Here is a 24,327-nt window from a genome sequence, read left to right as displayed (position 1 = left end):
CATACAATGCGTAAAAAGCAGAGAGGCATTGCGAATCAATACAGGTAGTTGAACCGAAATGAGGCAGACGCAAGAGCACGGATTCACATCACCATTCAGGCTGATCAGTGCTGGTAAGTACGCGCTTCACCGTATAGTAACTTGCTCAAGGACTCTCATCCGTAATGAAGTCTCTGAGACATGACCGGTCTGACCAGTCTACATTTGTCCTCCGTCGGGTACAGCATCTCTCGCCAAACAGTCCGATAGAGCTCGATAGTGACCGCCTCGTCGGCGAGCGCGTCATCTTCTTGACCTCGCGCATGACCTCCTCCTCCTCTGCATACCATCCCATACTCTGTAACCACAAAGCCGGATACGGCGCGTCATTACACTGCCACCAGGAGCCAGAACGCGACGCGGTCAGTGGGTCACGCCCCCGCGTACCGGATTGCTCGATCGAGCTGCTGCGGGCGGAGGAGGAGCGCTGCCGCAGACTGCGATAAGTAACATTACTGTATCGCACACCATGCCTCCCACACACGCCCATGCTTCCTTTCCGCATCGTCGCGGCCCTCCTCCCGGGCGTCGCGCTCGCTGCCCAGCAACCTTTCGTGCAGCCTGCACATGATCTAGAAATACCATCGGACAACTCGAGCGCCCCATTCATCTTCAACGCGCTATCTGGACTTCTCCAGCAATGGCCCAACACCTACCACTGGAACGGGCACACGATCGTCCCGGGGACACTGGAGCCCTTCACTCTCCTCTACCATGCACGCAGGGATCCTGACATCCCAGATGCGGAGGAATGGTTCGCCTTCGATCCCGAGATGAGCTACGGGATCATGGGCGGGCGCGGCCTCACCTTCATGCTCACGTACCAGACCCTCCGACCGGTCAAGGTCATCTACTTCGACGGTATGAGTGCATCTCTGAGCGATTCCGGGTGGCTGGATAGCCAGGAAGTCATTCTCAGCGGGAAGGGGAAGGGCGATAACACCCCCATGGAGGGCGGGGGCGTCTTCGGTGAAGACAGACGTCTCAGGGGACTCTGCAAATGGGCACGGAAGTTCAACGTGGAAGGGATCGTGCGCATGAACGCCGGCTTGTGCGTCCTTCCACGTTCCTACTTCCTGTGCCTTGCTCACCCGTCCATAGCGAACTGATGTGGTGCGACTTTCAGTCGCCCTCCATCCAGCTCGTCAGTTACCTAAACGTTACCGCCCCAGGGACACCGTACTGGAACGGCTCAGGCTTTCCGTGGCCAGGGGGCCCCGGTCGCGGACCCGGTCGTCCGCCCGAAGACCGTCCCGATCACTTTGCTCCTTCCGCAGACCCCGACGACCCGCCCAACAAAGACCCACCACAGCCGCCCCGCCGCGGACCCGGCCGCGACCCGCACGGCGGGCCCTTCTCCGGGCCTCCCTCTCCCTTCGCGTCCACCTCTTTCCCGGAATGGCTGCGCGCCGCGACCGTGCGCAACCTCTCCCCGCAGCCACACGTCGCGCTCGACCTCGGCTCGTTCGTGACGTTCTACAACCCGCGCTACGAGAGCCTCGCGCATGCGCGTGCGTCGCAGAAAGGCATGCGCGAGCACCGCGCGTGGCTGAACATCTCCGACGAGGACGCAGCGGCGGTCGTGCGGGAGGTGGAGGACGTGCTGAGCCGGCCGGCCGGGGAGGGAAGCGGCATGAACTGGAACACACTCGCGAGAGACGTGGTCGAGGAGTGGGCGGGGCGGACGATGCAGCTCAGGGCGTTCCTCGGCAATGCGAGCGCGGACGCGAGCGTGAATGCTACGGAGACGATCCTCGCCGTGCGCCGCCTTGCGTACTCGCCGCTCAATCCGTACATGGACACCACATCTGCGCCGGATTCAACTGCGTGGACGTCGTTCTTCGAGGCGAGCCCGATGTCGGCTGGATGGTCTGTACCGTTCGTGACGCTGGGGACGAACACCTCGGCGCTCGAGCGATGTAAGTACGCTGCTACAACCGTTACGCATCGTTCAGGCGTGCGCCTGACCCCGCAGGAAGAGCTCCTGCGCGTGAGCGTGGAGACCGTGCTGAGCCGGCTCTGTTCTGACTACGGCAGTATGTTTGTAGAGAGCATGGAGGCCGACGAACATGCTCCCATCGACTCAATTAAAGCGCTGATCGCGGGCTGGGAGGACCGCGTCGTCGCCCTCATGGAGTGGCTCGACTGGACCGAATGGCTGCGATGCGACCAAGTCTGCGCTTCCGACGTGAGCACGCTTATTCCTTTACACTGACTAGAACCAGAGGTTAACATGATCGTCTGCAGAGCGTCTGCAGCATGCCTCTCTGGCCTGTCTCCATGTGGATGGGCCTCGGCGGGGGCATGCCCCGCAGACCTGGAGGCGGCCGAGACGACAGCGACAACCCGGAGGTGTGGAAGCCCAGATGCGTACCGCTCCGTGTTCAGCAATTCGGTTGGCCGCCTCGGAGGAACGCTGACCTCGAGCTGCTCCTCGCGGCCAGGCATGTACTGTGATCCACGAACCTTCTGCTGTTCCTATGTAACGTCTATCTAGAGTGTACTGAAGGGTGTTTGGTGCTGAGGATACTTGTACTTCATATGTTACCCGTGTTTCATTGTATTACTACACATACAAGGGCCCACATCCCCGGATTTTCGCAGTTTACATCAAGTTTACATAGAATATGTGTGCGGATGGATCCAGACGCAGACTGAGAGAGCAGGTCGGACTCCAGTCTCATACTCCAGAGCACCAGGACCCAGTTGGTCGGATTTCCAGATCCGCTCGTATGGTCCCGGCTAACGCAAAGACAGTTGACGTGGATACTGACACTGTTGGACGTTGCAAGGAAGCAACACGAACCTTTATTCCCGTAGCTGGATCGCGAAGCGCAGCATATGCCTTGAGCTCGCCCATAAGGTAGTTGATCTGCATACGTGTTCAATTCAGTATGCATTTGAACCACGAAGACAATAAGTCGGCGGCATCAACGCTGAGGCCTTTTGTTGTGTTGTGAGCACGCATCAATTACTGACGTGAGTGCAACAAGGTGGATGACAGTCCTCGGCGGTTCTGCCACCCATTGTCAATTACGGGCCTGATCTATAGGTTGGAGATGAGACATGCAGCACTACCCAACTGTCTCCGTATGTCGTGGTAGTCCACATCATGAGCTACTCGGGGAGTCAGCCTAGCCGAAGATCTCAGGAAAGACGGAACCACTCACAATCTTCTACCTCACCCCAAAGCTCGATCTGGCTATTGACCTCAACGTGAGCCGCGAGTGCTGCTTCCTCTGCCGTAACTTGCCTCTTGATGAGAGCAAGGGCAATCAGGAACGACTTGGATGTGTAAGTGATCCGTTCCATAGCTATTTCACAGACACATAAGCAACGACGAAGAACAGAAAAGGACGTCGAGAACGACATACCAGCCATCTCCCACGCGTCAAACCCTGACATCAGCTTGTCAAGTTTTTCGTAGGTCTCTTGCGGATGTGGGGGAAGCAGGAGCGAGTCTGTCGTGCTGATGCCGATTTCAAAGGTGGACTGCGCCCAATTGATTATTGGCCACCAGTGAGCTGACTGTAGCTTCAAAATGGCAGCTGGCTGAGTTTGGTGGAAGCTAAAGGATGGCCGTCAACCCTCAGATGGCGGTGAATATGGAGAGAAACGCACCATATTGTGTCCGTCTCGAAATACTTGAGCAGCTGTCCACGTACTTCTGCCCGAGTCTGCTCCTCGGAGAAAGCGTCAATAGCCCTGGAGGCAATGGACGTCTGCCCGAATTCTCAGCGAGATGGCATGCACAGGTAGTAAACACACGTACCATCGGCAATGAATGTGGCTTGAGCAGTGTCTCCTGGTTCTCCCACTCCGAGGCAATTAAAGTGGCGGCGAGTCTCTTGTTCTTCGGCAGCAGCATATGTTTCCCGCCCGGTGTCCGCAAAGGTCGCTTGTCCAGCGTGACGGCGAATGCATCTTCGCGCTCTTCGATGCCCACTGTTTTCCAGAACCGCTTCAACGTCGCTTCAGCACCTGACAGACGCAGTTGCTCAGCGTACCACACAAACCTGAAGCTAGACCGCTGCCTTACGGTTTGTCGCGGTGACTGCTGGCCCTGGAGTTGCCACTGAAGCATATCGTCTAGGGACACGCACGAAACGATGCTGCACGGTGCGTCTACATGACGACGCGAGCAGAGGGGCGAGCGAACGAGCGAGGCGACTGGCGTGCATGGATGGTCGCTCAGTCTGAAGTCGTCGAGCCAACTCGATATGGAATGAAGATTTGTAACCCCGCGAAGTTGCCGCGAAGCTTCTTGGGATAGACGCGCAGCCGTAGTACATACGTATACTGCAAGTCACTAGTTCGTCGAACAGAACTGTCAGGCATGTACTGGGCATGTATGGGCCTTTCATCGCATAGACAAAGCATGATATACAGCAGCTGGGATGAGCGATCCAATGACTCAGAACGCTCATTCATCCAACTAGATCGCCTTACAGTGTCACAAGTAACGCTGAGGACGGTCAAATTGGCAGTCCCGCTAAGTACGCGCCGCTCAATAAGGGAGGAAGTGGATTTCCGATGGGGTTTTCCAACGAAGAGCCATGTCCTCATAGTATCCCCCAACTCGTCGAAGCTCAAACAGGAGTGTCCACGCTGTAAGATAGAACCGAGGACTGCTTGCAGATGTATCAAAACCGTAGCCCGGCATGCTGCCCAATTTGAACGACCTGACACTGTCTGGGCTGCACGTTGACCCGCACGAGGTGCCTTCACGGTATGATGCTGAAGACATCGCACGCCGGGATCGTGGCCCCGTAACATTGCGGTAGTGCCCGGAACACAACAATAGTTCGTCCGTCCGTAGGCAGCAGCCAACGTAGCCGAGCCTGTGCAAAATGGCGCTTGCTCAGTCGAATTGCCGCGACCACCGTCCGAGAATATACGGGTGATGTAAATGCGACTAGGATGCGTATAGAGGTCGGAACGCCATAAGTCCGGACTGTACAATGCACAGCGCCGTATAGAATCTACGTATCGCCTGCGTGTCGAGTGGGGGCAGTAGGATCAAACCCTCTCTGGAAGACCTGACGCACATTCACGTTGATCCGGCTATTGCGCAGATACTCTTCGTAGACAGCCCAATCTCCGTCCGTGCCCGATTCCAAATGAGGCGGCAAAGTACCCTCCAGTACTCGCGGAACGCCTGCCGACATGTAATTAGCCAATGCGAACGACGACTCCAGCACTCTGGATGCAGCATCGTATTACTGACCGTGATAAGCGCGCCGACAAGCAGGACCAGACATGATAACCGCGTCACCCGAGCGTAGTAGTATTGCGGTAGGTTTGACCTCCCGGGTCAGACCTCCGATGAGAAATACTGCCGCGCATCCTAGACTATCAGATTCTGCGCTGAGATTGAGATGTCCAGGCACGAGGTCAAGCACGTACGATACAGAGACTAGCGGTGACGTTGCACACACTTCGGAACGGTCAACGTGGGCCATGAGTGTGTCCTAAGATCGAACGGCGAGCGTTTAGCTGCATACACCGTCGAGGCGCCGTACCGGACAATCCTACCTTCGTCTGATAGAAATTGACAATCCCCGCGTCCGGCTCTGGATGGTCCCCATTGGATGAGAAGCGCATGATACACTCTGATGCCACTACGCACCGTACGTCTCATGCCATGAGTCCCAGTCAGGGCCGTCCTCGCCCCAATCGCCAGCGGTAGAGTTATCGTCTTCAAAAACCCGATCCCACCTGACCGCCCGTACCGCTCGCTTGCACACCGAGCGCACTCCTTGATCGATCGTCCCCTTCCCCTTGGAGAAGTCGTACTGCTTCGTCCCCCAATGGTACGACCACCCTATGTTCGCCCAACGGAGTCTTGGTACTAGCGCAGACACGCGGAGCGGCTGGACGGAGGGTGACGGTGCGGCGGGAGGCTTCGGCGTACTTGAGAGGGTGTCGTAATTCTCCTTGCTCGCGGGCTCGTTGGACACTAGTCTTCGCGGACCAGGAGCTTCAGCCGCCGCCGACTCAGTGGGACTCGAATAGAGGGCTGCGCGGGGCTGAACGGATTCATCCTCGCACTCTTCTTTGCGTATTCTAATGTACTTGTTCCATAGACCGGATTCGGGGAGGACATAGTGCGTATCGAGATTCGTCTCATTCGGGTGACAGGCCTGCTCGCATAGAGCCCAACGCACGAGCCGCCGCTGTCCTTCAGGGTCAACGAAGGACGGCAGCAGGACTAGACCTGGACGAAGCCCATTCAGTAGATGAGTTGAGAAGCTGAGTCCCCAGTAGGGAGAGAACGTGCGTACCAGGTATGTCAGGGAAGATATACGCCCTTCTGCCAGTCGAAGGACCCGCATCGTTGTCACCATTTAGCTCGATCTCCCTGTACGCTACCGCGTCTGCTCGCCCATGCCATGCGCCTCTCAAGACTTCTTCCGCACGAGATGTATTCAAGGTAGCGAGGTCGAGAACATCAGAGAGGTCCGGGGGAGGGAAGCGAGCCTTGTATTTCTTCTCCGCCGCCCGGAAGGGCGTCCAGTCGGTCTCATGCTCAGCGTGCTGCCGACTACGTGCAGCTTTTAGGTGTCGTCGCCGTGCCTTCTTGTATGCAGCACTGTTCGGGTCATGGAGGTCAGAGGTGGAGGCAGCAGCAGTTGCAGTCGGCATTTCCGCTCGCGACAGTGATGGTCAAGTAGCGTTTACTAGTAATTTGTCTTCCGATCGATCAGAGCTTCTCAAAACCGCCGCACACAAACGAAGTCAAAATGAAGCAATGCTGAGAGTGGGGTGGTCATTGTTCAGGTACTAACTACATATGTATACTAAGCCGTGACGAGGATAACGTGCGACGAGACGTAAAGTAATAGCGTGCATAACATTACTTTTGCTCTATGCTGGACGATTCGTGAAGGACTGGATGCCGACGGACATGCGCGACGAGACGTGACAAGGAGGTCATGATGCGAGAGCGGGAGGCGACGTGTGCGTACGATGAAGCATGCAGCAGCGAATGCAGGAAGATGAAGACGACGACGGGAAGAGTGGGAACTTAATCCTTCTTCTCGCCCTCAGGCTTGGGGTCCTCCGGCTTGGCCTCGTTGGCCGCCTCCTGGTTGCGCTTCTCGTAGACCTTCTGGAAGAGGCCGAGGGACGCCTGCTGCGTCTCATTGATCTTCTCCCGGATGGTGTCAGCAGAGATGGTGGCGTCGCCAGCCTGGCCCTTGACAGCAATCTCGCGGAGCTCAGCAACCAGCTTCTCGACCTTCTCCTTCTCGGTCGCGTCGATCTGCTCCTTGAACTCGTTCATAGCTAAAACACCGAATGTGAGTGACCACTTCCAAGGATCTCTATGAGCGGCAACGTACCCTTCTCGGTATCCGAGCAGACAGACTCGGCCTTGTTGGCCTCCTCAATGACGACCTTCCTGGCCTTGTCTTCCTCGGCGTACTGCTCAGACTCAGCAACCATGCGCTCAATGTCCTTGTCGCTGAGACCGGATGACGAAGCGATGGTCATCGACTGGTCCTTGTTAGTCGCCTTGTCGCGGGCATTGACATGGACGATACCATCTACGAAATCAATCAGCTGCGAACATCGCAAACGAGATGAAGTAACGTACCAGCATCAATGTCGAACGTGATGTCGATCTGGGGGACACCCTTCGGCGCCGGCGGGATGCCGGTGAGGTTGAAGTTGCCGAGGAGCTTGTTATCCCGGACGAGCTCACGCTCGCCCTGGTAGACCTTGACCTCGATGGCGGTCTGGCCATCAGCCGCAGTCGAGAAGGTCTGCGTCTTCTTCGTCGGGATGGTGGTGTTCCGCTGGATGAGCTTCGTCATGATACCACCAAGGGTCTCGATACCGAGCGAGAGCGGTGTGACATCGAGGAGCAGGATGTCCGTGACGTTGCCCGCCAAAACACCACCCTGGATCGAGGCACCGATGGCAACGGCCTCGTCGGGGTTGACACCCTTGCTAGGGTCGCGGCCGAAGATGGTCTTGACGGTGTCAACGACCTTGGGCATACGCGTCATGCCACCGACGAGGATGACCTCGTTGACCTCGCTCGCTTTGACGCCTGCATCCGTAAGCGCCTTCTTGCACGGGTCAATGGTCCGCGAGATAAGGCCGTTGACCAATCCCTCGAACTGCGACCGGAGGATCTTGAGGTTGATGTGCTTGGGACCAGAGGCATCAGCAGTGATGAAGGGAAGGTTGATCTCCGTCTGCGAAGTCGAGGAGAGCTCAATCTTCGCCTTCTCCGCAGCCTCACGGACACGCTGGATGGCCATGGGGTCTTGGCTGAGGTCGAGGCCAGACTCCTTCTTGAACTCGTTCAGGATGTGCTGAACGAGGACGATGTCGAAGTCTTCACCACCGAGGTGGGTGTCACCGTTAGTCGACTTGACTTCGAAGACGCCCTTCTGCATCTCCAGAATGGAAATATCGAAGGTACCGCCACCAAGATCGTATACGGCGATGACAGCGTTGTCCACGCGGTCGAGACCGTAGGCAAGGGCAGCCGCGGTCGGCTCGTTGATGACACGCAGGACATCCAGGCCGGCGATTTGACCTGCATCCTTCGTTGCTTGCCGTTGTGCGTCATTGAAGTACGCAGGGACAGTAACGACGGCATGGCTGCGAACATATTGGCATCAAGTCGATGAGCATGACGTGGCACGACGTACTTCACTTTCTTGTTGAGGAACTGCTCGGCAGTCTCCTTCATCTTAACAAGGACCATTGAGGACAGCTCTTCTGCGGACTACAACCTGGTGAGCGAATGTTCAGCGGACTCAACCGGGAACAAACTTACGAAGACCTGTTTCTTGTCGCCGTTGTCTACCTCAACAGCAGGTCGACCATCAGACTTCGACACGACTTTGAAAGGCCTGCAAGCAAGTTAGAGGCTTCGGCGTGACCGATGACAATGCTACGCACCAGTGCTCCCTATCCGTCTTCACCTCCGCGTCGTTGAACTGACGACCAATGAGACGCTTGAACGCGAACACCGTGTTCTGCGAGTTCACGACAGCTTGACGCTTGGCCGGGAGACCAACCAATCGCTCGCCGTGTTTTGTGAATGCGACGACGGAGGGTGTTGTTCGTGCGCCCTCGGAGTTTTCGATGACACGCGCCGTCTTGCCCTCCATAACGGAGACGCAAGAGTTCGTTGTCCCCAAATCAATACCGACGACGGGGCCTGCATGACCGCATGAGACTTTGGACGAGGTTTAGGAGGACACGTATACGCACCATTGACTTTTGAGTTCATGTTCCGCGCGATCATGGACCGCGGGATGCCCTGTAATCTCTGTCAGTTTCAGCACGCTCAGACAGCCTGGGTGTACGCACAGCATAGTTGCCAGCGCGGGCAACAGAACGGAGGGAACGAGCAGCGGTGAACATGGCGAAGGAGGATGGATGAGGAAGGTGAGTAAGTGTGGGCGCGCCGCTCTCAATTTTTGAGAGCGTAATGCGTTACATAAGCGCCCGGGCGTTCCCGAACGTTCTGAGGGTTGTCGGCCGAAACCGTGTCTTACCAACTTTGAGCCGGGAAATTCACATTGTATGCTGTATTCACCGGATAGCTTACTGTGCATTGTCCTTACAATCACGGCGGGCTGCGGACACATGCGCTGCCTCCGTCGAGGGCACCGTCCGTCGGCATGCAGAGTCGACGCAGAGCCCAATGCCACCTTCTGCATTACGATTCGCTGGGAGCGAGAGCCAATCGGAAGTCTGAAATTCGTCGCCCAATGGTTGGCATGCGAAACTTGTGTGCTACATTCCAAAGTGAGTAGCGCTGTGCAGCCCCCTGTATCGCGTAGCCTATATTGGGTCATGCCTGAGGCTCGCAGACAATGTGCCGGCCAGAATACGCGTCCGTGCTCGTGGACAGACGGAACACGCACGCGCGGCGCGACGACGCGTCTGTGCGCCTACGCGCGGTCAATACGCGCAAACAGCCTTCCGCCGACGAGCGTCACTCAGCGTCTGCGGTGGCTGCATGCCTCTCTCCAGCCCGTTTAACTCTACGCACACTACTCTCATCCGCCGCTGAACTGGCTCTAATCATCGAGATTGATGTCTGTATGGCTTCCCAGAACGTCGCCCGCTCTCCTTGCTCGCACTGCTAGTCGCCAGAACCAGCTTGTGACCCTTCGCGTGCTCGCCGTCAGCCGGAGCCCACATCTCCCGCTAACGCCGCTGGCAGCCTCTGCGTTCTCTAGACGGTACGAGAGTACTCGCCCGTCATCCGAAAATGCTAGGAACGCCTCCACCTCTGCGACAGGGCCTTCTGCGGAACCCAAGCCCACCCCTCCTACTCCTAAAGAGCCGACGGATGCCGCACCGTTAGCGACTAGGGTATGGAAGAAAGTCAAGCACGAGGCGCAGCACTATTGGCATGGTAGCAAACTGCTCGGTGCGGAAGTCCGCATCTCCTCTCGGCTTGTGTGGAAGATTCTGCACGGCGAAATCTTGACCAGGAGAGAACGCAGACAGGTGCGAAGTCCCGCTATGTATCAATCATACTCGTCTAATGCAGCTGGACCGGAGTAGCTCAAGCGTACCACGCAAGACTTGCTGCGACTCATTCCATTTGCGGTCTTCGTAGTTGTGCCGTTCATGGAGTTCTTGATTCCGGTTGCCCTGAAGCTGTTCCCGAACATGCTCCCGTCTACATTTGAGGACAAGTTCGCGGCTGTAAGCGTCTTGAGATCGTTCCGTCGCATCATGCTGAGCTCCGAATAGCAAGAGAAGCAGCGGAAACTTCTCCGTGTACGTTTGGACATGGCGAAGTTCTTGCAGGAGACGCTGCGAGAGTCGGGTTTGAAGGCCAATGCACACATCGTGGGCAGCGAGGCATTCAAGGAGTTCTTCCGCAAGGTCTGTCTCTTCCTCTGCTAAGCACATACAGTCGTATGAACTACTCAATAGGTTCGGTCCACCGGAGAATCCCCCTCTGCCACGGATGTCATCAACGTCGCCCGCCTCTTTGATGACGATCTAACACTGGACAACCTTTCCCGTCCTCAACTTGTCTCCATGTGTCGCTACATGGGCATCAATGCTTTCGGCACGGACAACTTCCTCAGAGGTAACATCCGCCAGCGACTGACGGAGCTCCGCCGCGACGACCAGCTCATTGAAATGGAGGGCGTCGACAACCTCAGCACGTCTGAACTGCAAGCCGCGTGCCAGAGCCGCGGTATCCGGACGAGCGGTGTCTCTCCCGCCCGCCTGCGCGAGGAGCTCTCGACCTGGATCACCTTGCATCTGCACAACCGTGTCAGCGGTGTCCTGCTTGTCCTTGCTAGGGCATTCCAGTTCGACAAGAAGCCTGGAGACGAGGACGGCAAGACCGCGATCATCCAGAGCTTGGAGAGCGTGCTGTCTGGTCTGCCGGACAACTTGGTATGGTCCAGTCATTGCAGAACATGCGTCTACTAATACAGCACAGCTTAACGAAGCCGAACTGGAAGTCGAGTCGGACAAGGCGAGCTTCAAGCAGAAGCTCGAGGTCTTGCAGCAACAGGAGGAGCTCATTGAGGATGAGGAGGAGCAAGAGCAGAAGGAAGAGGACGCTCGGCGGGCGAAGAGGGAGGAGGAAGCTCGTCTTGCAGAGATGCTGCTGCCTGAGACTGAGGTGAGTCGGACACACTACTATCGTGCGAACACGTCTGAACGTAATTGCGTTAGCTTCAACCTGAGAGAGCTGCCGAAAAGGAGACGGATGCTCGCATGACCACAGAGCAACTGAAGGAACTCGCTGCCGCCCTGTCTGTGCTCTCGTCCAAGTCCTCTGTCCTCAAGGAACGCGATGAGCTGCACGCGCTCATGGAGGAGAACATGCAGGCTGAGGAGGTACGTCACGGCCTTGACCATCGTCACACGAAACCCTCGCTGATCCGACTTGCGCCCGGCCGTTACCAGCAGGATCCAAAGTCGCCAGCGGCGGCGTTGACGAAGCGCATCAGATCGATGCTCACCAAAATCGACGCACAGCTCTCCGACTACGACGCGCGTGTTGGCTCCTCGCTGCAGATGATCTCGTGTGATCCGCAGGGCCGGATCTCGGTGGAGGACCTCGAGAAGGCGCTTGCCGTCATTAAGCACAAGCCGGACGAGGAGGTGGGGCACAAGGTGATCGAAAAACTGGACGTGGACAAGGACGGGTTCGTAGAGCTCGAGCACGTCCTTGGTCTGGTCCGGGAGGAAGGTCTAGGTGCGAGGATATCCCGTCTCGTACTGAACGCGATCACTGACAGGGTCTCTGGCGCGCAGGCACGCTTCTCGATGACGAAGCACAGTCCCTCATTGGACAGGGCAACGAACTCAAGAACAAGCCGAGAAAGGAGGATATCGTGCAGGAGTGATCTGCGCCCTTACCTGTTACAGCCTAGACCTAATACGACCGATTTTCGATTGTGAGATTGACCCTCTCCAGACACGTGTGCTTCGCACTATCAATCTGTGCGTTTCTATTCACTTACCGGCGGCAGGGAGGATCGTCCCGCCAACAACTGATCAATGCACCCCCGAATTTCAATTCCCTGACATTCTAAGGAGACTAACTCATGTAGGAGCGACTGAAGACGCGGAGGAAGCACCCGAGGACAAGAGGGTCTTCCGTGCTCGTACGAAGGTGGACAGCAAGCCGCTATACGTCCGTGTCAAGTTCAGCACGCGCTACTGCGAGGAGGCCCATCACGCAGTGTTCACTGTTCGAGTCCGGTTTCGCACCGAAGCTCTATGCTGTCGAACAGGTGTACATATGATTGGACCATGATCGCCATGGAGGACAAGTCCGCGGATTACACGAGTCTATGAGTCGCGAAACAGCGAGGGCGGCGAACGTACGGCGCTAGAGCCTCGTGTGCGGGCGAAGGGGTTGGCCAACCGTCCCACAGAATGATCTAAGTAGCTGTCCTGGACGCACGCCGGCTACCTGCCGTGCGCTGTGAGCGCCGCTGTCAGGCCCAGTGGTTGTTGGACCTTCACGGCACCCTTTACCTCGACACATCCAACAATCGGTAAGTAGCTAGCATGTACTTCGTAATAGGAACACCCGCACTCGCTGACAAGCTCAACCAAATAGCACTGTGCCATCCTACTACCCTTATTCCTCCCATCGATGCAGTCTCCTTCCCTTGTCATTCATACCTATGTCAAAATCCACTATAGCGACACCTCCGAGGACCTCAGCTCCGAGGACTACACAATTGAATGCAAGCTCAGCGGCAAGGAGTATGCTCTCCGCAACACCATCGAGATGATCGCTGGTATGTTCTATCAGTGCACGTCGTCAGATTATACTCAGCAGTCTGCATGACCGAAGGCGGAAGGGCTGTCTTGAAAAAGGGTCCCTGGAACGTCATTCAATGGGAAGGCTTCGTGTATGGCCATGTCCAGCGGCTATGCGGGTTTCCTGTCGTTTGCGAACAGATGTTGGACTATGGAACGGATTCCACTCTGGCGGGGCTGATCTTGCGTCCTGTTGTCGTTTTCGATGAGTTGGTTGTCGACCACGGTACGCCTTTTCATACGTATGTGTTCAACGACTCACAGAATCCCTAGAGCCAGAGTTACCAGAGCCGCCGCGCTTTCCTTCCTCTGTGACGGCCGCTATAGGCGCTAAACTCGTGAGTCTCCGCGGTGGTGACCATTCGTTGGCTAAGTTTGTTTTCAGATGATAAGGATGCGACACATGCATTTCGAAGGAATCTTGCACACCGATATACATCCCGGAAATATCGGATTGCCGTCGTTTCGTGAACCGCCGGAGCTAGCATCAGCACTTCATGCGCGTCAGATAGACGACCTTCGACCTACCTTCATTGACTTCGGGCTGGCCCGCATAAATGGGTACCACCCCATGGTCGATTGCGAGTATCACACGCCTGAGTGGACCTACATATCTGACAGGGTGGTTCGCGGTCAGAGTAGGTTCCCGAACACGATACTTCCTTTGATAGTGGTTGACTGCCCATTTGCAGGTACGTATACGAAGGCCGATGACTTGGAGTCGTTGGCATACTCCCTCTTTGCCTTCCGACTCATGAGTCATCCGCCGTGGCACGCGGAGGCCACTGGCAACGACTTTGACGGTGTTGAAGACAGATCAAGTGACTTCCTAGCCACTAGGCATAGAAGATCTTCGTGCACGACAAGCGGTTGAGCCATTCCTGCTCGACCTCATCGACTACGCGAGGAGCCTGCAGCCCGATGACCGTATCAACTACTGGGAGTGGGTGTCCTTACTGGAAAATACCACATCTGTCTGATTTGGAGAGGCCCTTTGGACGTTGTCGTTGCACTGTCAGCTTTCATCTGTATCTTTGTTCTCGGTGTGAACTGTCTGCCACCCCCTTGTGTACAGGTATAAGATGATTGTGTACCAGTATTTGACATCGTTTGATACCAGTTATATGCCGGTGGGCTTTTAGCCGCGAACGGCGGAAAACTGATTTCCGTCAAGCTTTGCGGTCATTGGATTGGCCTAGCAATTGGAGCCTGGTACCTTACTTGGCTGGCTCGAGGCCCAACAAGTGAGTCTGACACGATCGAGGGTCGTTCTTGAAAATGACTCACTGGATGCCTTTCTAGTCCTATGGAGAAAGGATAACCCAACTACGTTGATGACGACCTCGTTGTGGTATGATCGTATGTTCATGATGCCACTTTTACTACTTACTTGAAATTCTCACATCGGAATGAATACATAATGTACCCAGAATCGTGGTGTCTGCCAGCCTTACATGGCATGGTCCCACAGGGTCCCCGAGCAACGATTGTCTGTGAGTCTTATCTCTGAGATGCATACAGATTGCAGGAGGAGAGATCTGTTCCGCCGGGTCGGCACCGCGGCGGCAGGGGCGTCGTGGGCGCAGATCAGTGGAGGTCGGAGGATGTTCACCTCCTACGCGGGCGCCTGCAAACCAGGGGATCCCGACTTATCGGAGAAGCCGTGTCTCGCGGACGCCACGGACGCGCACGAAGGATGTGCACCGGTGCGCGTGGCAGAGCCCATCATCTTTACGGTACTTATCATCACATTGCGGACGATCTCAGCGAGGAGTAGAAGTGGTTTCACAATTATCAGACGACGCTCCTGCGAGGATCCGGAGCACGGCCTCGCGAAGTCGACATCGGGCCATCTTTGAATCTATGGCATAGCAATGCAGGGGTCGCGAATGGATTGCAGCAGGTATTACAGTGTATGCTGAAGTATGTGATACAGTGTGGTGGTCGCGTCGTGAGCGAGCATATTGATTATACATAGCACAGATGCGGACATGCAGGAATAGCAGAACAGAACAGTATAGACTCACAGAACCCGGAAATAACGAGATGGAATTACATGACCTAAGTAGCGCGCCCAGACCTGAGATGATATTAGCAATAGAAGTCTTCTATTAGTACGTCTACAAGCGAAAATCGCATGGGCTGTCCATTCATGAGGCAGAGGTGGGTCATGGCAGGGCGGCTACGGGGAAGAAGAGCGCCAGACGGCGCATGGCCGCGAGAAGAACGTCGAGTTCGTTCGTAATCGCCATTGAGTCGTATTGCAGCAGCTCGATCTGCGTGCCGTTAAGTATGCGCGCGTAGACATCCGCTACAGAGCGCCAACACGTCTAAAGAACCATGTGGGTGAGCCGCGAGCGCCAACGGTGCAGTAAGTAACAGAGTGCTTACGCTGTTGATTGGGTCGAGGAAGGCGTAATCGTCCTCGTTCAATTCACGCACCAACGCCGCGACCGAGCTCGCCGCGTACAGGCACTTCTCGAACGACTGCGTTTGCGCCTCAATGTGGTCCCGGTGGAGGTGGATCGTAGCGGTGTAGATAAGAGTGTGGATCGTGACCAAGTCCACGTCCGCACGCGTCGGCGCGAATTGGTTCGTATGCCGGCTGATCCCAGGCAGATTGGCGGAGAACTGCGCGAGGGACATCTCGAGCGACCGCTGCCCTGCCCAATCCGACTCGCTCCTCGAAGACGCTGCCAATGGTAGCCCAGCGTCAGCCGGCGTCCTACGGAGGCTCGTGGGCAGCAGAGGGCACTCACATGCGAAGCGCGCGGTACGTTCGAATAGCATCACCGCCTTGGCTCGAAGGGTCACGTTGGAACTCGCGCCGCTGCTGCCTCCCGACATTGAGGAGCCGACGAGCGCTGGAAGGTTGATATTCGCCTCGGGGCTCTTTAACCTTGGTGAGCTCCATATACAATCACAAGATGAATGGAAGGCACTCACCATCGACATATCGAGGATGCCCATTGGCCAGGACGTCGCAATCTGCGTCCGCGGGTGGTCATCATCCGGGAGTGCCGACGGAAGACCGGTCGCGACAGACCACGCGCGATCGACGATGAATATCTGCCAGAACGCTGCGACGCGCTCCGCGTGCTCGACCGGGTCCTTCACTGGGGGCAGCGGGAACGTCGCGTCGGTCGGGAACGCGGACATGCCTGCGCCGCCGAGGCCTGACTGGATGTCCGACCACTCAGTCGTGGGGCGAATCTGGTGGAGGCCGACGTCTATCGCGAGTCGCGCGCTCGTCGACGAGTGGTAGTAGCCCTCGAGGACGCGCCCTTGACAGAAGAAGTACACGGCGATCAGTGACGAAGCCTGGAGCACTTGAACCATTCTGTCCTGCTGATGCAGCGCTTCGGAAATCCCGGCCAGCGCACGTTTTAGAAAGTAGGCTTCGAGCTCGCTGAGGTGCGGTAAACGTGAGAAGTAGCAGGCCATGAGGTAAATCGCGTCCATCAGTGCGGGGTGAGGTTGGTGCGGTGGGGCGAAGTGGAGGGATGCACGGAACCTAGCAAGGTGGCAGTCGAATGCGCATTGGTGCCGATGCGAAAAGAATATCTCGAGGCTGGCGAGGATATGTCAGTACGGGAGACGACGGTTACGCGCGGAATGAACACATACAGCTGCTGCTTATTTTTGCAGAAGGTCGATCGATCCTCCCACCATTTTGAGCCAGAAGAACTCGTTGCAGACCAACCCGCGATAGTCAGCTCATCAGTTACTTTGATGGCATTAGTGGGCCAGGGTAATTCGCCAGGGAATAGAGTATTTGTCGGTGAGGTTGGGATGGTCTGCGTCAAGTTGATGTTGGAGAAATCCTGATCCCAGTCGAGCGATGCATCCACAGCACCCGATAGAGGATCTGGACGGGCGCTTCGCGTCAGCACCGCCACCGATGATCGTTACGGGACGCGATGCGGGGCTTTGTCTCACTTACCTGTGAGCTCGATTGTGTCGTTCGATGGCGGCGAGGGCGATGGGGACAAGCTCGAGCCACTTGCGGACGACTCTGCCTGCTCGGACTCGAGTTCGCGCAGACGCGCCTCGAGCTTCGCGACCTTCTGCTGGAGGAGCTGGGTGCGGCTGACATGTTTCTTCTCGTGGTATTGACATTCGGCACCGCGATTAGTCTTGAGACATTGCGTGCAGACAGGCCGCAGTCCGTCACATTTCTAGCAGTTGCTGTCAGCGCGAGCTTGACGTTGATTACGTGAAGATGAACGGCGATCACCATCTTTCGTTTGCGGCAGCACAGACAGGCCATGCCGCGCTGGAGGGGCGTTACGGTCTTCATGGAGATAGGAGAGAGCAATGTCGGGGAGGGACACGGTTCAGAGGGATAGTGCAATGGAGACTTTTGAGGAGGGTCTGAGCGCCCTGCGTATCAAAACATCAAGTGTCGTTGGTGATTGGAGGAGCGCCGTTCGTGTGTCGTAAAGACGTCGGCGGTGGCAGCGAGGGAGGCGATGTGTGCGGACGCGGGGCAGAACAGGCTCATGTTGTCGGACGCGATCATTTAAATGAGAGAACATGGATCGCGAATTGAAACAGACCCTCGCGTCCTTCCGCGAGACACCGACCACGGCGCGACGGCCTCCTCCTCGCGCGTCTCGAGCAGCGCTAGAGCACCCGATCTTGGGCGCCCGGCACGCGATCGCATCGGGCCGCTGCCACCCGCCCGCGCGCACGACCGCCCGCACCTGGCTGTGATCGCGTCCTGTACTGCAGCAGCACTGCTCGAGCCCGCCGCGCCCCCGCGTCCGGGAATGGAAACTCGCAGCGTGGCAGGCGAGCACGGACGCGAGTCCGCGGACGCAGTCGATGCCACCTGACCGACGCGCGATCGGTGCTAACCAATTGCTATGCCGTTAGCTGCATCCGGCGTCTCCGCTAACTCTCCTGCGCCCATGTTCATCCTCATCCTCGCCGTGTCCGACGCTCTGGCACCGGCGCATTTCCCCCGTTATCTGAATAGTGCGCCTATGCAGCTCGACAATCATCAGGGCCATCGACAAACCTAAACTCTGCGCTGTGCTCCCCGCCCAGGCGGGTCCTACTCACCGTAGGCACTGCACGGCATGCGCCATAGCCCTGTACTCTTTCATCCCAAGGCAACAACCACGCCCTCGCTCTCATCATTGGTTCGCTCTGTGAGCGCCCTGCAACGTACCATGAGCTCGGGAGCATGGACGATTTGTTCTGCGAGACAATGTTGCTCATAGATATGCAAGAGAAGCAGTGCATAACACCCTTCGCTCGAAAACATATACATTCATCGACAATCGCCGACTACGCTTTTGGAGGCTGCGACGTGAACACCTTCCGCAAGTTCTCCCACACCAGTGTTGGTGCCTGCGCCGCGTCGATTGGTCTCCACAGGCCCTTCTGCTTGTAGTACTCAATCACCGGTCCCGTTTGCGAATGGAACACCGTCAGGCGCTTGCGCAATGCCTCGACATTGTCGTCCGATCGCTGCACGAGCGGCTCGCCCGTGACGTCGTCGACCATCGCTTTCTTCGGAGGGCTAGATTTTCACGTCATGAAATTTATTTTTGCCTGAGAAGGGTGTCCTGAACTCACCTGAACTCTCTGTGGTACGTCCTGCCGCTCGAGGGATGGATCAAGCGGCCAGTGATGCGGGAGATGAGCAATTGGTCATCGATGACAAGCTGCACGACGTGGTCCAGCTTCTCCTTGCGGGCTGCGAGCATGGCGTCGAGCTTCTCGGCCTGGGGGACCGTCCGCGGGAATCCATCCAGCACGAATCTGAGCGCACACAGGTGTCAACAACAACACTCACAGCGCTCCCGTCCGAGATTCGGAGTGCACAGGAACAGCAGCAGGCAGTCCGCCGCACCCCGAGACGATCCGGACAAATTCACGACATGACGTACCCGTTCTGGCACGCCTTGTTGTGCTGGAGCTGGTCGTTGATCATCCCGACCATAATGTCGTCGCTGACGAGCCCGCCGGCGTCCATGATCTTCTTCGCCTCGACACCGAGCTTCGTCTTCCGCGACACCTGCTCACGCAGCATGTCGCCCGTCGCCAGATGGCACACGCAGAATTCCTCACGGATCCGCGGAGCCTGCGTGCCCTTCCCTGCACACAAACAACACATTCAGCACGTTCCTGCGGGGGCGCAGGTCCGGGGACCCACTGCACACGCACCTGCGCCGGGCGGGCCCATGAGGATGGTACGGAGCTGCTGTGCTGGCGTCTTGCGCGTGACCGCGTCCTTCGCCTTCGTCTCCAACGCCTGGATCTTCGCGTTGAGCTGCGAGACGAGCGACTTGAGGTACTCGAGTTCGTCGGAGCCTGCCATGGTGTCTGTGGGCGGTGCGTGCGGGCGCCGTGGACCTGAGGCTGGGAGGTGGAGGAGGACGACTCGGGCGACGGGAACTCGACCGACGACGTGTGGGATTTACCGGCGCCGCGAAATGGCCCGAGCCCGAGTCTGCGGTGGCTGGTGGCGGGCTCGGCAGTTTGCGCGGGTTCGATCGGAGACGCAAGGAGACGCGTCGGTGGCTGCGCGACAGGTGGCGGCTCGTTACTCGACGTCGCACGCACTTGGACGGATGAGTTGAATTCGCGCAGGGATTAGCATGCTGAAAGTAGATGCCAAGGAGAGACTGCTTCCAACTGAGGCTAGCACTGCATGTCCCAGTTCCGACTCGACCCGTCCTCGGGATTCAGGGAGGAATGAATCGTACCCCCCAAAATACTTGACATGCCCGTCATGCCAGTGCCACGCAGTACTCACTCTATTCACTTGACACGCACGTCAGAGAACAACAGGCTGACAGTTGTGGTGGCGCAGAATATCATATACACTCAAACATCTTCTCTCGGTGCAACTCGGAGATTTGAAGAAACGCTTCTCGAGAGCAGGCCAACGTAGTACCTCCGGTTTGAGATCCGCGAACGAGGTCAGTGGAGTGGGAGAAGACGCCATTGGTATCGTCGCCAAATCATTGCTGTACTTAATTGTGGACGCGTGTGTGTAGCATCTTGACAGCATGCTTCTTGAAAGCAATTAAATCGCGCTACGTCACCGTTCCCGCCGCTGCAACTCACATGCGCTCAGTGTCTATGATTGTACTTGCCTCCGACTCTTCACGGACCCTACGTCGCCGCATGTGTCGCCCATCTAGAACACCAGCATGGATAATTAAATTACAGTCAAGCTCCATACAAGGGGGGCACGCTGCACGCTAGTCAGACTTCGTGCTTTTCGACTTCTTCGGCTCGGCGCTGTCGCCCGCGAGCCACAGCGCGCAGAACGCGAGGAAGGCGGCGCTCGTACTGATCGCGCCGGCGTAGTAGGGCCACGCGGGGCTCAGGAAGCGCGGGTACTCGTCGTGCCGCGGCGGGACGACCGGGACGACGGTCGTGCTCTGGAGGTAGGACCAGCTGCGGGCGGCGTCGCGCGTCAATACGCGTGCACGGAACTCGCTCGAGATGGCAGGGAGGAACGCACCCTTTTCGCTTGTAGTCAACGTTGAATTTGAACACGCCGTGCCGGTCGGGGACGCGGAACGTCAGCGAGTACTCGCCGGGCACCCCGGGCGTCGGCTGGAGCGCGGTCCGGATGTGGGGGTCCAGCATCGTGAACTCGAGCTGCATGCCGTCGATGCCAGAGTACGGCTCCCACTCAGCCGACGTCGGGTTGTACTTCGACACGCGGAGCGTGTACGTCTGTAACGGATGCGGGCACCGGGTTCAGCGCGATCCACGGCACATATGAGGTGAGCGGACGCACGACGCGATCGTTGATCGTGTATCTGTCCCGCGGCGTGGTTTCGTTGACGTGGTGGTGCGTGCTGCCGTCAACACGCAGCACACCCGTCTCTTGGAAAGTCCACGCTGCCACATCGGCAGCGAACTGCTCGTTACCAGGCTTATTTCCGCTGCAGGGACGCGTAAGACGGTGCGATGAACCGAACATGGTTGACTTACTCAAGCGTAGGCTTCTGCGCGTACTCATCGCTGAACAGATCTACTCCACCGACCCAGGTAGCACGTCCACCACCAAGCGTCTGGAAGCCAGCGACGAGCCCGAGAGAGCTACCCGCCCAGAGGCCCTCGCCGCCCTTGTCCGCAGCCTCCACAACCGCGTCCGCACCCGAATCTGCGTCTGAGTCCGCGGCGAAGCTCTGCGGTGGCGCATTCAGAATAGGCACGATGTGTGGGTTGCTGTTGAACGCGAAGGGGACGCCGGAGAACCACACGGGCGGCAGGCTGCCTGAGAGTACCGGATTGGACGGCGAGACGTCCACGGGGATTACGGTCGCGGGGGTATCGCGCTCAGGGAAGTGCGAGACCAGAGGCGTGCCTGGAGGTGGCAGGATGAGCGAGAACTCCGCTGCCAAGGACGTCAAGGGCGTCGCTTTGGGGGATACTGCGATGAGCAGGTTTGTGTTCTTTGAAAGGAGCGTGACCAAGGACTGGGGAGTGATGTCCGAAGAGTATGCTTCATACACAGTTGTCAGTAGGCTAGAACAAGCACGTCAAGCAAGATCCAACTCACTCTTAGACTCGGGCGCGAAGAGAATTACATGAGAATACTCAGGATGGTCATGCTCAATCACAGCGGGGTGCGCATCCTTAGGAGTCCTGAACGTCAGCTCATACCCCCGCGCTACAAACACACGTCAACCCGCGTCCTTCACCACGTCGCACATCACACACCTTCAAGCCCGTCGAAGAACCTCGAGAAGTTGTCCCTGCTCGATCCGGGGTCGAGCACGACCAAGACCGAGTTGCCCGTGCTGGACTTAGCGAGAGCCGCCGCTGCAAAGCCGAGGAACGAAAGGAACCTCCATGGCGAGACCATGGCAGAAGAATGCAAACACCGCTTGCGCAGTTGCCAGTGCTGGATGAGTTGCAGCCACCGCGCGACTGACCACGTAGACATTTCGCGGGGTATGCGCTTACGTAACACGCAGCGCGTAGCGCGACGCCTATTTTTAGCCTGCTTGTGACTGTCCTCCGAGTCGTTGTCGCGCTGCTTCGCCCTGGTTCAATATGCCTCTGCATGCAATGAAAGAACTGTCGACATGACGGGATCTCATATGAACGACGACGCTCTACACATTGACAAGACCACGCTCTTTGAGACATGGCCGAGTGGGAACTGCCATTGGCAGCGCGGGAAGGTTGTTATGTACAACTCGGCGGCGAACAATGTAGATCTGCGGGATGCGCCGTTCAAGCGCGCATTGTACTCGGTACTTCTGCACTAGCTCCAAAATTGCATCCTCCTAATCACTACAGTGACATGCCTCCGAGCTCGGGCTCTGCTTGTCCACATGAGGCGACCGCCAAGTACTGGAAGAACAAGTATGAGGATGCCCAGCGCGAAATCACTGCTCTACGGGTACGCGACGCGTCTTACTGGGTCTGTTACCTGACGCGTGCTCAATGCCAACGAATTCCAGCGTGTTCTCGAGATGAAACGCGCCGATGCGTCCTCGGAGATTAACAATGTCGACGAGCTCATCAAGCTCGTCCGCGAAGAGACGCGACGGCGTCAGGCATCAGATGAGGAGCTGGCCAGATGCTTCGCACCCATCAAGCAGGAAAATCCACTCCGAGACCCGGATCCGGAGGACCGCGCTGTGCTCCTGGAGAAGGAAAGGGCGGCCTTGGAGAAACGGGCCCAGGAGGCCGAGCAGCAACAGGCCGTCCTGAAGCACCAGGTGTGTGGACGCGCGTATAATTCGCTTCTAGTCCTCGTTGCGATGCGCACGAGCGGTGCTCGTCACAGATAGGCGTGTTTCGCTCCGAGGCGTCGGTTCTGGCTGCGGAAGCGCGTCAAACAAGACACAAGAGGTTCGAGCAGCTCAATCAGACGAACGTAGTCCTCTTCGAGGAAGGGTTCACCCCGCGGCCGATAACATGCACCAACGCTCAAGGTCAAGCGTGGATCAAGGCCATACCCCAGGTATGTCACAGCACCGCCGCAGTCCGACTCCGCTGTGTGACCGCGATCCTCATTGATGCATCTTGGACTTCGCAGGAGGCTATGCTTGGCAAATTGTGAGTTGACCTAACCTCTGTTTTGACTAGCGCACGCCCAGTCTGACGGGACAACGTTGACCGTGAACTGGGCCTTATGGATTTGTAGATTATTCTACCTTCCTCGTCCGCCGCATTCCCTTCCGATCCACGTGCCGGGCTGGGCGAAGTCAGGGTACTGGTTCCATCCTATGGGAGTGATGGTGGGAGACCGGGAGTTTGAGCTCATCGTTGAGACGGGCCAAAATCAGGTGAATGGGTTCTCCTGGATCTTCGCTACTCCACTGAATAAGATCAGTGGTGCTACGTAGGCTGCTATCGTAGCGCCCCTTGTCCTGGTTCCGACTTGCATTTGTCGGAGTGGATGGAGCTCGACGAGGAAGTAAGTGCATCATGAGTCGCTCCGATTGCAGACCGTCAATACTCAACGCAACTTAGACGAAAACGCTTTTCGTACGCCGAGTACAAAGCGAAGTCTTTGGGAAGGCCAGCCAGCTTCCGATCAACCAGCTAACAGTGGAGGCTATTCGGAAGAACTACGACGCGGGCGTATGGAGTGTTCCGTGCTACAGTCTTCACTGCATCGGATACAACACAGTGCTACACGCTGGGCTGCATTTCGCAGCCGCGAAAATCGCAGCCTCGAGTTTGGCGTGCTGAAGTTGAACACCTGGGCTGGGTACATCAGTGTCTTGCATTGTTATACTTGCTCAGAAATAACTCATGATACCGATTGATTAATGTCTTCTCTCTCGCCCACATTAATTGCTGTGTGTTTTGCTTCCGCAATGTTTATATCGAACGTGACTTGCGATTCAAACGACGAGGCCGTGGGAACGATGGGACGCCGGAGCCCTAACCCTGAATCTGGGCCGGCGACAGGTTTGTCAGCGCGCCTAACCCTTCCGGCGCCACCGACGGCCACACTCGCGCGAACCGGCGACCTCACTGTACATGTAAGCAACCTTGCCCTTG

At 57.1% G+C, this 24,327-nt stretch overlaps 10 protein-coding genes across 10 annotated transcripts; 4 read left to right on the top strand and 6 right to left on the bottom strand.

Annotated features, from left to right (window-relative positions):
• Positions 1–428: 428 nt before the first annotated feature.
• Positions 429–2,545, top strand: C8Q71DRAFT_206889 (uncharacterized protein). The gene is made up of 3 exons (XM_047917011.1): positions 429–1,090; positions 1,141–2,227; positions 2,287–2,545. Exons 1-3 carry the CDS (start codon positions 528–530, stop codon positions 2,494–2,496), a joined length of 1,860 nt encoding a protein of 619 aa, XP_047783575.1. The 5' UTR covers positions 429–527; the 3' UTR covers positions 2,497–2,545.
• Positions 2,546–3,133: 588 nt separating this feature from the next.
• Positions 3,134–4,338, bottom strand: C8Q71DRAFT_733226 (ATP12-domain-containing protein). The gene is made up of 5 exons (XM_047922320.1): positions 4,079–4,338; positions 3,812–4,020; positions 3,661–3,761; positions 3,414–3,607; positions 3,134–3,353 (listed from the first exon to the last, which is right to left on the bottom strand). The coding sequence occupies exons 1-5, from the start codon at positions 4,329–4,331 to the stop codon at positions 3,187–3,189; spliced, it is 924 nt and encodes a 307-aa protein (XP_047783574.1). The 5' UTR covers positions 4,332–4,338; the 3' UTR covers positions 3,134–3,186.
• Positions 4,339–4,918: 580 nt separating this feature from the next.
• C8Q71DRAFT_206814 (uncharacterized protein) lies at positions 4,919–6,731 on the bottom strand. Its single transcript, XM_047917010.1, has 5 exons — positions 6,324–6,731; positions 5,669–6,256; positions 5,575–5,612; positions 5,267–5,510; positions 4,919–5,197 (listed from the first exon to the last, which is right to left on the bottom strand). Exons 1-5 carry the CDS (start codon positions 6,682–6,684, stop codon positions 5,022–5,024), a joined length of 1,407 nt encoding a protein of 468 aa, XP_047783573.1. The 5' UTR covers positions 6,685–6,731; the 3' UTR covers positions 4,919–5,021.
• Positions 6,732–6,777: 46 nt separating this feature from the next.
• Positions 6,778–9,469, bottom strand: C8Q71DRAFT_733220 (heat shock protein 70). The gene is made up of 8 exons (XM_047922319.1): positions 9,373–9,469; positions 9,274–9,322; positions 8,959–9,220; positions 8,834–8,909; positions 8,706–8,782; positions 7,637–8,655; positions 7,383–7,586; positions 6,778–7,326 (listed from the first exon to the last, which is right to left on the bottom strand). Exons 1-8 carry the CDS (start codon positions 9,424–9,426, stop codon positions 7,067–7,069), a joined length of 2,001 nt encoding a protein of 666 aa, XP_047783572.1. The 5' UTR covers positions 9,427–9,469; the 3' UTR covers positions 6,778–7,066.
• Positions 9,470–9,928: 459 nt separating this feature from the next.
• C8Q71DRAFT_733216 (LETM1-domain-containing protein) lies at positions 9,929–12,453 on the top strand. Its single transcript, XM_047922318.1, has 8 exons — positions 9,929–10,524; positions 10,582–10,725; positions 10,774–10,908; positions 10,960–11,436; positions 11,483–11,668; positions 11,722–11,886; positions 11,956–12,247; positions 12,307–12,453. The coding sequence occupies exons 1-8, from the start codon at positions 10,105–10,107 to the stop codon at positions 12,396–12,398; spliced, it is 1,911 nt and encodes a 636-aa protein (XP_047783571.1). The 5' UTR covers positions 9,929–10,104; the 3' UTR covers positions 12,399–12,453.
• Positions 12,454–13,065: 612 nt separating this feature from the next.
• C8Q71DRAFT_733211 (uncharacterized protein) lies at positions 13,066–14,677 on the top strand. Its single transcript, XM_047922317.1, has 7 exons — positions 13,066–13,304; positions 13,361–13,552; positions 13,600–13,664; positions 13,712–13,964; positions 14,019–14,393; positions 14,447–14,551; positions 14,614–14,677. Exons 1-5 carry the CDS (start codon positions 13,157–13,159, stop codon positions 14,198–14,200), a joined length of 840 nt encoding a protein of 279 aa, XP_047783570.1. The 5' UTR covers positions 13,066–13,156; the 3' UTR covers positions 14,201–14,393; positions 14,447–14,551; positions 14,614–14,677.
• A 427-nt stretch (positions 14,678–15,104) lies between these two features.
• C8Q71DRAFT_733209 (uncharacterized protein) lies at positions 15,105–17,968 on the bottom strand. The gene is made up of 7 exons (XM_047922316.1): positions 17,564–17,968; positions 17,270–17,504; positions 16,954–17,194; positions 16,273–16,897; positions 16,086–16,218; positions 15,718–16,019; positions 15,105–15,656 (listed from the first exon to the last, which is right to left on the bottom strand). Exons 1-7 carry the CDS (start codon positions 17,624–17,626, stop codon positions 15,495–15,497), a joined length of 1,761 nt encoding a protein of 586 aa, XP_047783569.1. The 5' UTR covers positions 17,627–17,968; the 3' UTR covers positions 15,105–15,494.
• Positions 17,969–18,525: 557 nt separating this feature from the next.
• C8Q71DRAFT_733206 (adenylate kinase) lies at positions 18,526–19,862 on the bottom strand. Its single transcript, XM_047922315.1, has 4 exons — positions 19,504–19,862; positions 19,227–19,434; positions 18,913–19,098; positions 18,526–18,856 (listed from the first exon to the last, which is right to left on the bottom strand). Exons 1-4 carry the CDS (start codon positions 19,655–19,657, stop codon positions 18,622–18,624), a joined length of 783 nt encoding a protein of 260 aa, XP_047783568.1. The 5' UTR covers positions 19,658–19,862; the 3' UTR covers positions 18,526–18,621.
• A 411-nt stretch (positions 19,863–20,273) lies between these two features.
• C8Q71DRAFT_733201 (dolichyl-diphosphooligosaccharide-protein glycosyltransferase) lies at positions 20,274–22,313 on the bottom strand. Its single transcript, XM_047922314.1, has 6 exons — positions 22,024–22,313; positions 21,863–21,973; positions 21,292–21,805; positions 21,095–21,242; positions 20,813–21,030; positions 20,274–20,745 (listed from the first exon to the last, which is right to left on the bottom strand). Exons 1-6 carry the CDS (start codon positions 22,247–22,249, stop codon positions 20,547–20,549), a joined length of 1,416 nt encoding a protein of 471 aa, XP_047783567.1. The 5' UTR covers positions 22,250–22,313; the 3' UTR covers positions 20,274–20,546.
• Positions 22,314–24,172, top strand: C8Q71DRAFT_733198 (uncharacterized protein). The gene is made up of 8 exons (XM_047922313.1): positions 22,314–22,562; positions 22,609–22,711; positions 22,773–23,033; positions 23,102–23,278; positions 23,354–23,373; positions 23,462–23,603; positions 23,651–23,734; positions 23,791–24,172. The coding sequence occupies exons 1-8, from the start codon at positions 22,534–22,536 to the stop codon at positions 24,010–24,012; spliced, it is 1,038 nt and encodes a 345-aa protein (XP_047783566.1). The 5' UTR covers positions 22,314–22,533; the 3' UTR covers positions 24,013–24,172.
• The last annotated feature ends 155 nt before the right edge of the window (positions 24,173–24,327 follow it).

The sequence above is a fragment of the Rhodofomes roseus genome (assembly GCF_022264815.1).
Source record: "Rhodofomes roseus strain CIRM-BRFM 1785 chromosome Unknown C8Q71scaffold_2, whole genome shotgun sequence".
In the NCBI taxonomy this organism is placed as follows: domain Eukaryota; kingdom Fungi; phylum Basidiomycota; class Agaricomycetes; order Polyporales; family Fomitopsidaceae; genus Rhodofomes; species Rhodofomes roseus.
The sequence above is the reverse complement of the archived record's forward strand: the minus strand, read 5'-3'. Positions and strand labels throughout refer to the sequence as shown.

Excerpts from the sequence above, each read along its gene's own strand:
- C8Q71DRAFT_206889 (XM_047917011.1), top strand. The coding sequence starts at position 528 with ATGCTTCCTTTCCGCATCGTCGCGGCCCTCCTCCCGGGCGTCGCGCTC. Across the intron at positions 1,091-1,140 it reads GTGCGCATGAACGCCGGCTT|CGAACTGATGTGGTGCGACT; the intron begins GTGCGTCCTTCC and ends ACCCGTCCATAG. Across the intron at positions 2,228-2,286 it reads ACCAAGTCTGCGCTTCCGAC|AGCGTCTGCAGCATGCCTCT; the intron begins GTGAGCACGCTT and ends GATCGTCTGCAG.
- C8Q71DRAFT_733226 (XM_047922320.1), bottom strand. The coding sequence starts at position 4,331 with ATGTACTACGGCTGCGCGTCTATCCCAAGAAGCTTCGCGGCAACTTCG. Across the intron at positions 4,021-4,078 it reads AGCAGTCACCGCGACAAACC|GTGCTGAAGCGACGTTGAAG; the intron begins GTAAGGCAGCGG and ends TGCGTCTGTCAG. Across the intron at positions 3,608-3,660 it reads TTCGAGACGGACACAATATG|CTTCCACCAAACTCAGCCAG; the intron begins GTGCGTTTCTCT and ends GCCATCCTTTAG.
- C8Q71DRAFT_206814 (XM_047917010.1), bottom strand. The coding sequence starts at position 6,684 with ATGCCGACTGCAACTGCTGCTGCCTCCACCTCTGACCTCCATGACCCG. Across the intron at positions 6,257-6,323 it reads TATCTTCCCTGACATACCTG|GTCTAGTCCTGCTGCCGTCC; the intron begins GTACGCACGTTC and ends GGCTTCGTCCAG. Across the intron at positions 5,511-5,574 it reads TCAATTTCTATCAGACGAAG|GACACACTCATGGCCCACGT; the intron begins GTAGGATTGTCC and ends GTTCGATCTTAG.
- C8Q71DRAFT_733220 (XM_047922319.1), bottom strand. The coding sequence starts at position 9,426 with ATGTTCACCGCTGCTCGTTCCCTCCGTTCTGTTGCCCGCGCTGGCAAC. Across the intron at positions 8,783-8,833 it reads GCGACAAGAAACAGGTCTTC|TCCGCAGAAGAGCTGTCCTC; the intron begins GTAAGTTTGTTC and ends ACCAGGTTGTAG. Across the intron at positions 8,656-8,705 it reads TTCCTCAACAAGAAAGTGAA|CCATGCCGTCGTTACTGTCC; the intron begins GTACGTCGTGCC and ends ATATGTTCGCAG.
- C8Q71DRAFT_733216 (XM_047922318.1), top strand. The coding sequence starts at position 10,105 with ATGTCTGTATGGCTTCCCAGAACGTCGCCCGCTCTCCTTGCTCGCACT. Across the intron at positions 10,909-10,959 it reads TCAAGGAGTTCTTCCGCAAG|GTTCGGTCCACCGGAGAATC; the intron begins GTCTGTCTCTTC and ends ACTACTCAATAG. Across the intron at positions 11,887-11,955 it reads AGAACATGCAGGCTGAGGAG|CAGGATCCAAAGTCGCCAGC; the intron begins GTACGTCACGGC and ends GGCCGTTACCAG.
- C8Q71DRAFT_733211 (XM_047922317.1), top strand. The coding sequence starts at position 13,157 with ATGCAGTCTCCTTCCCTTGTCATTCATACCTATGTCAAAATCCACTAT. Across the intron at positions 13,665-13,711 it reads CCGCTATAGGCGCTAAACTC|ATGATAAGGATGCGACACAT; the intron begins GTGAGTCTCCGC and ends GTTTGTTTTCAG. Across the intron at positions 13,965-14,018 it reads CAGGGTGGTTCGCGGTCAGA|GTACGTATACGAAGGCCGAT; the intron begins GTAGGTTCCCGA and ends GCCCATTTGCAG.
- C8Q71DRAFT_733209 (XM_047922316.1), bottom strand. The coding sequence starts at position 17,626 with ATGAAGACCGTAACGCCCCTCCAGCGCGGCATGGCCTGTCTGTGCTGC. Across the intron at positions 17,195-17,269 it reads CGACACAATCGAGCTCACAG|ATCCTCTATCGGGTGCTGTG; the intron begins GTAAGTGAGACA and ends GCGCCCGTCCAG. Across the intron at positions 16,020-16,085 it reads ACGTACCGCGCGCTTCGCAT|CGTCTTCGAGGAGCGAGTCG; the intron begins GTGAGTGCCCTC and ends TACCATTGGCAG.
- C8Q71DRAFT_733206 (XM_047922315.1), bottom strand. The coding sequence starts at position 19,657 with ATGGCAGGCTCCGACGAACTCGAGTACCTCAAGTCGCTCGTCTCGCAG. Across the intron at positions 19,099-19,226 it reads AACAAGGCGTGCCAGAACGG|ATTCGTGCTGGATGGATTCC; the intron begins GTACGTCATGTC and ends GTGTGCGCTCAG. Across the intron at positions 18,857-18,912 it reads ACGTACCACAGAGAGTTCAG|CCCTCCGAAGAAAGCGATGG; the intron begins GTGAGTTCAGGA and ends GTGAAAATCTAG.
- C8Q71DRAFT_733201 (XM_047922314.1), bottom strand. The coding sequence starts at position 22,249 with ATGTCTACGTGGTCAGTCGCGCGGTGGCTGCAACTCATCCAGCACTGG. Across the intron at positions 21,806-21,862 it reads CTTCGCGCCCGAGTCTAAGA|CATACTCTTCGGACATCACT; the intron begins GTGAGTTGGATC and ends CTGTGTATGAAG. Across the intron at positions 21,243-21,291 it reads GCGCAGAAGCCTACGCTTGA|CGGAAATAAGCCTGGTAACG; the intron begins GTAAGTCAACCA and ends GCGTCCCTGCAG.
- C8Q71DRAFT_733198 (XM_047922313.1), top strand. The coding sequence starts at position 22,534 with ATGCGCCGTTCAAGCGCGCATTGTACTCG. Across the intron at positions 23,279-23,353 it reads GGATCAAGGCCATACCCCAG|GAGGCTATGCTTGGCAAATT; the intron begins GTATGTCACAGC and ends TGGACTTCGCAG. Across the intron at positions 23,374-23,461 it reads GAGGCTATGCTTGGCAAATT|ATTATTCTACCTTCCTCGTC; the intron begins GTGAGTTGACCT and ends ATGGATTTGTAG.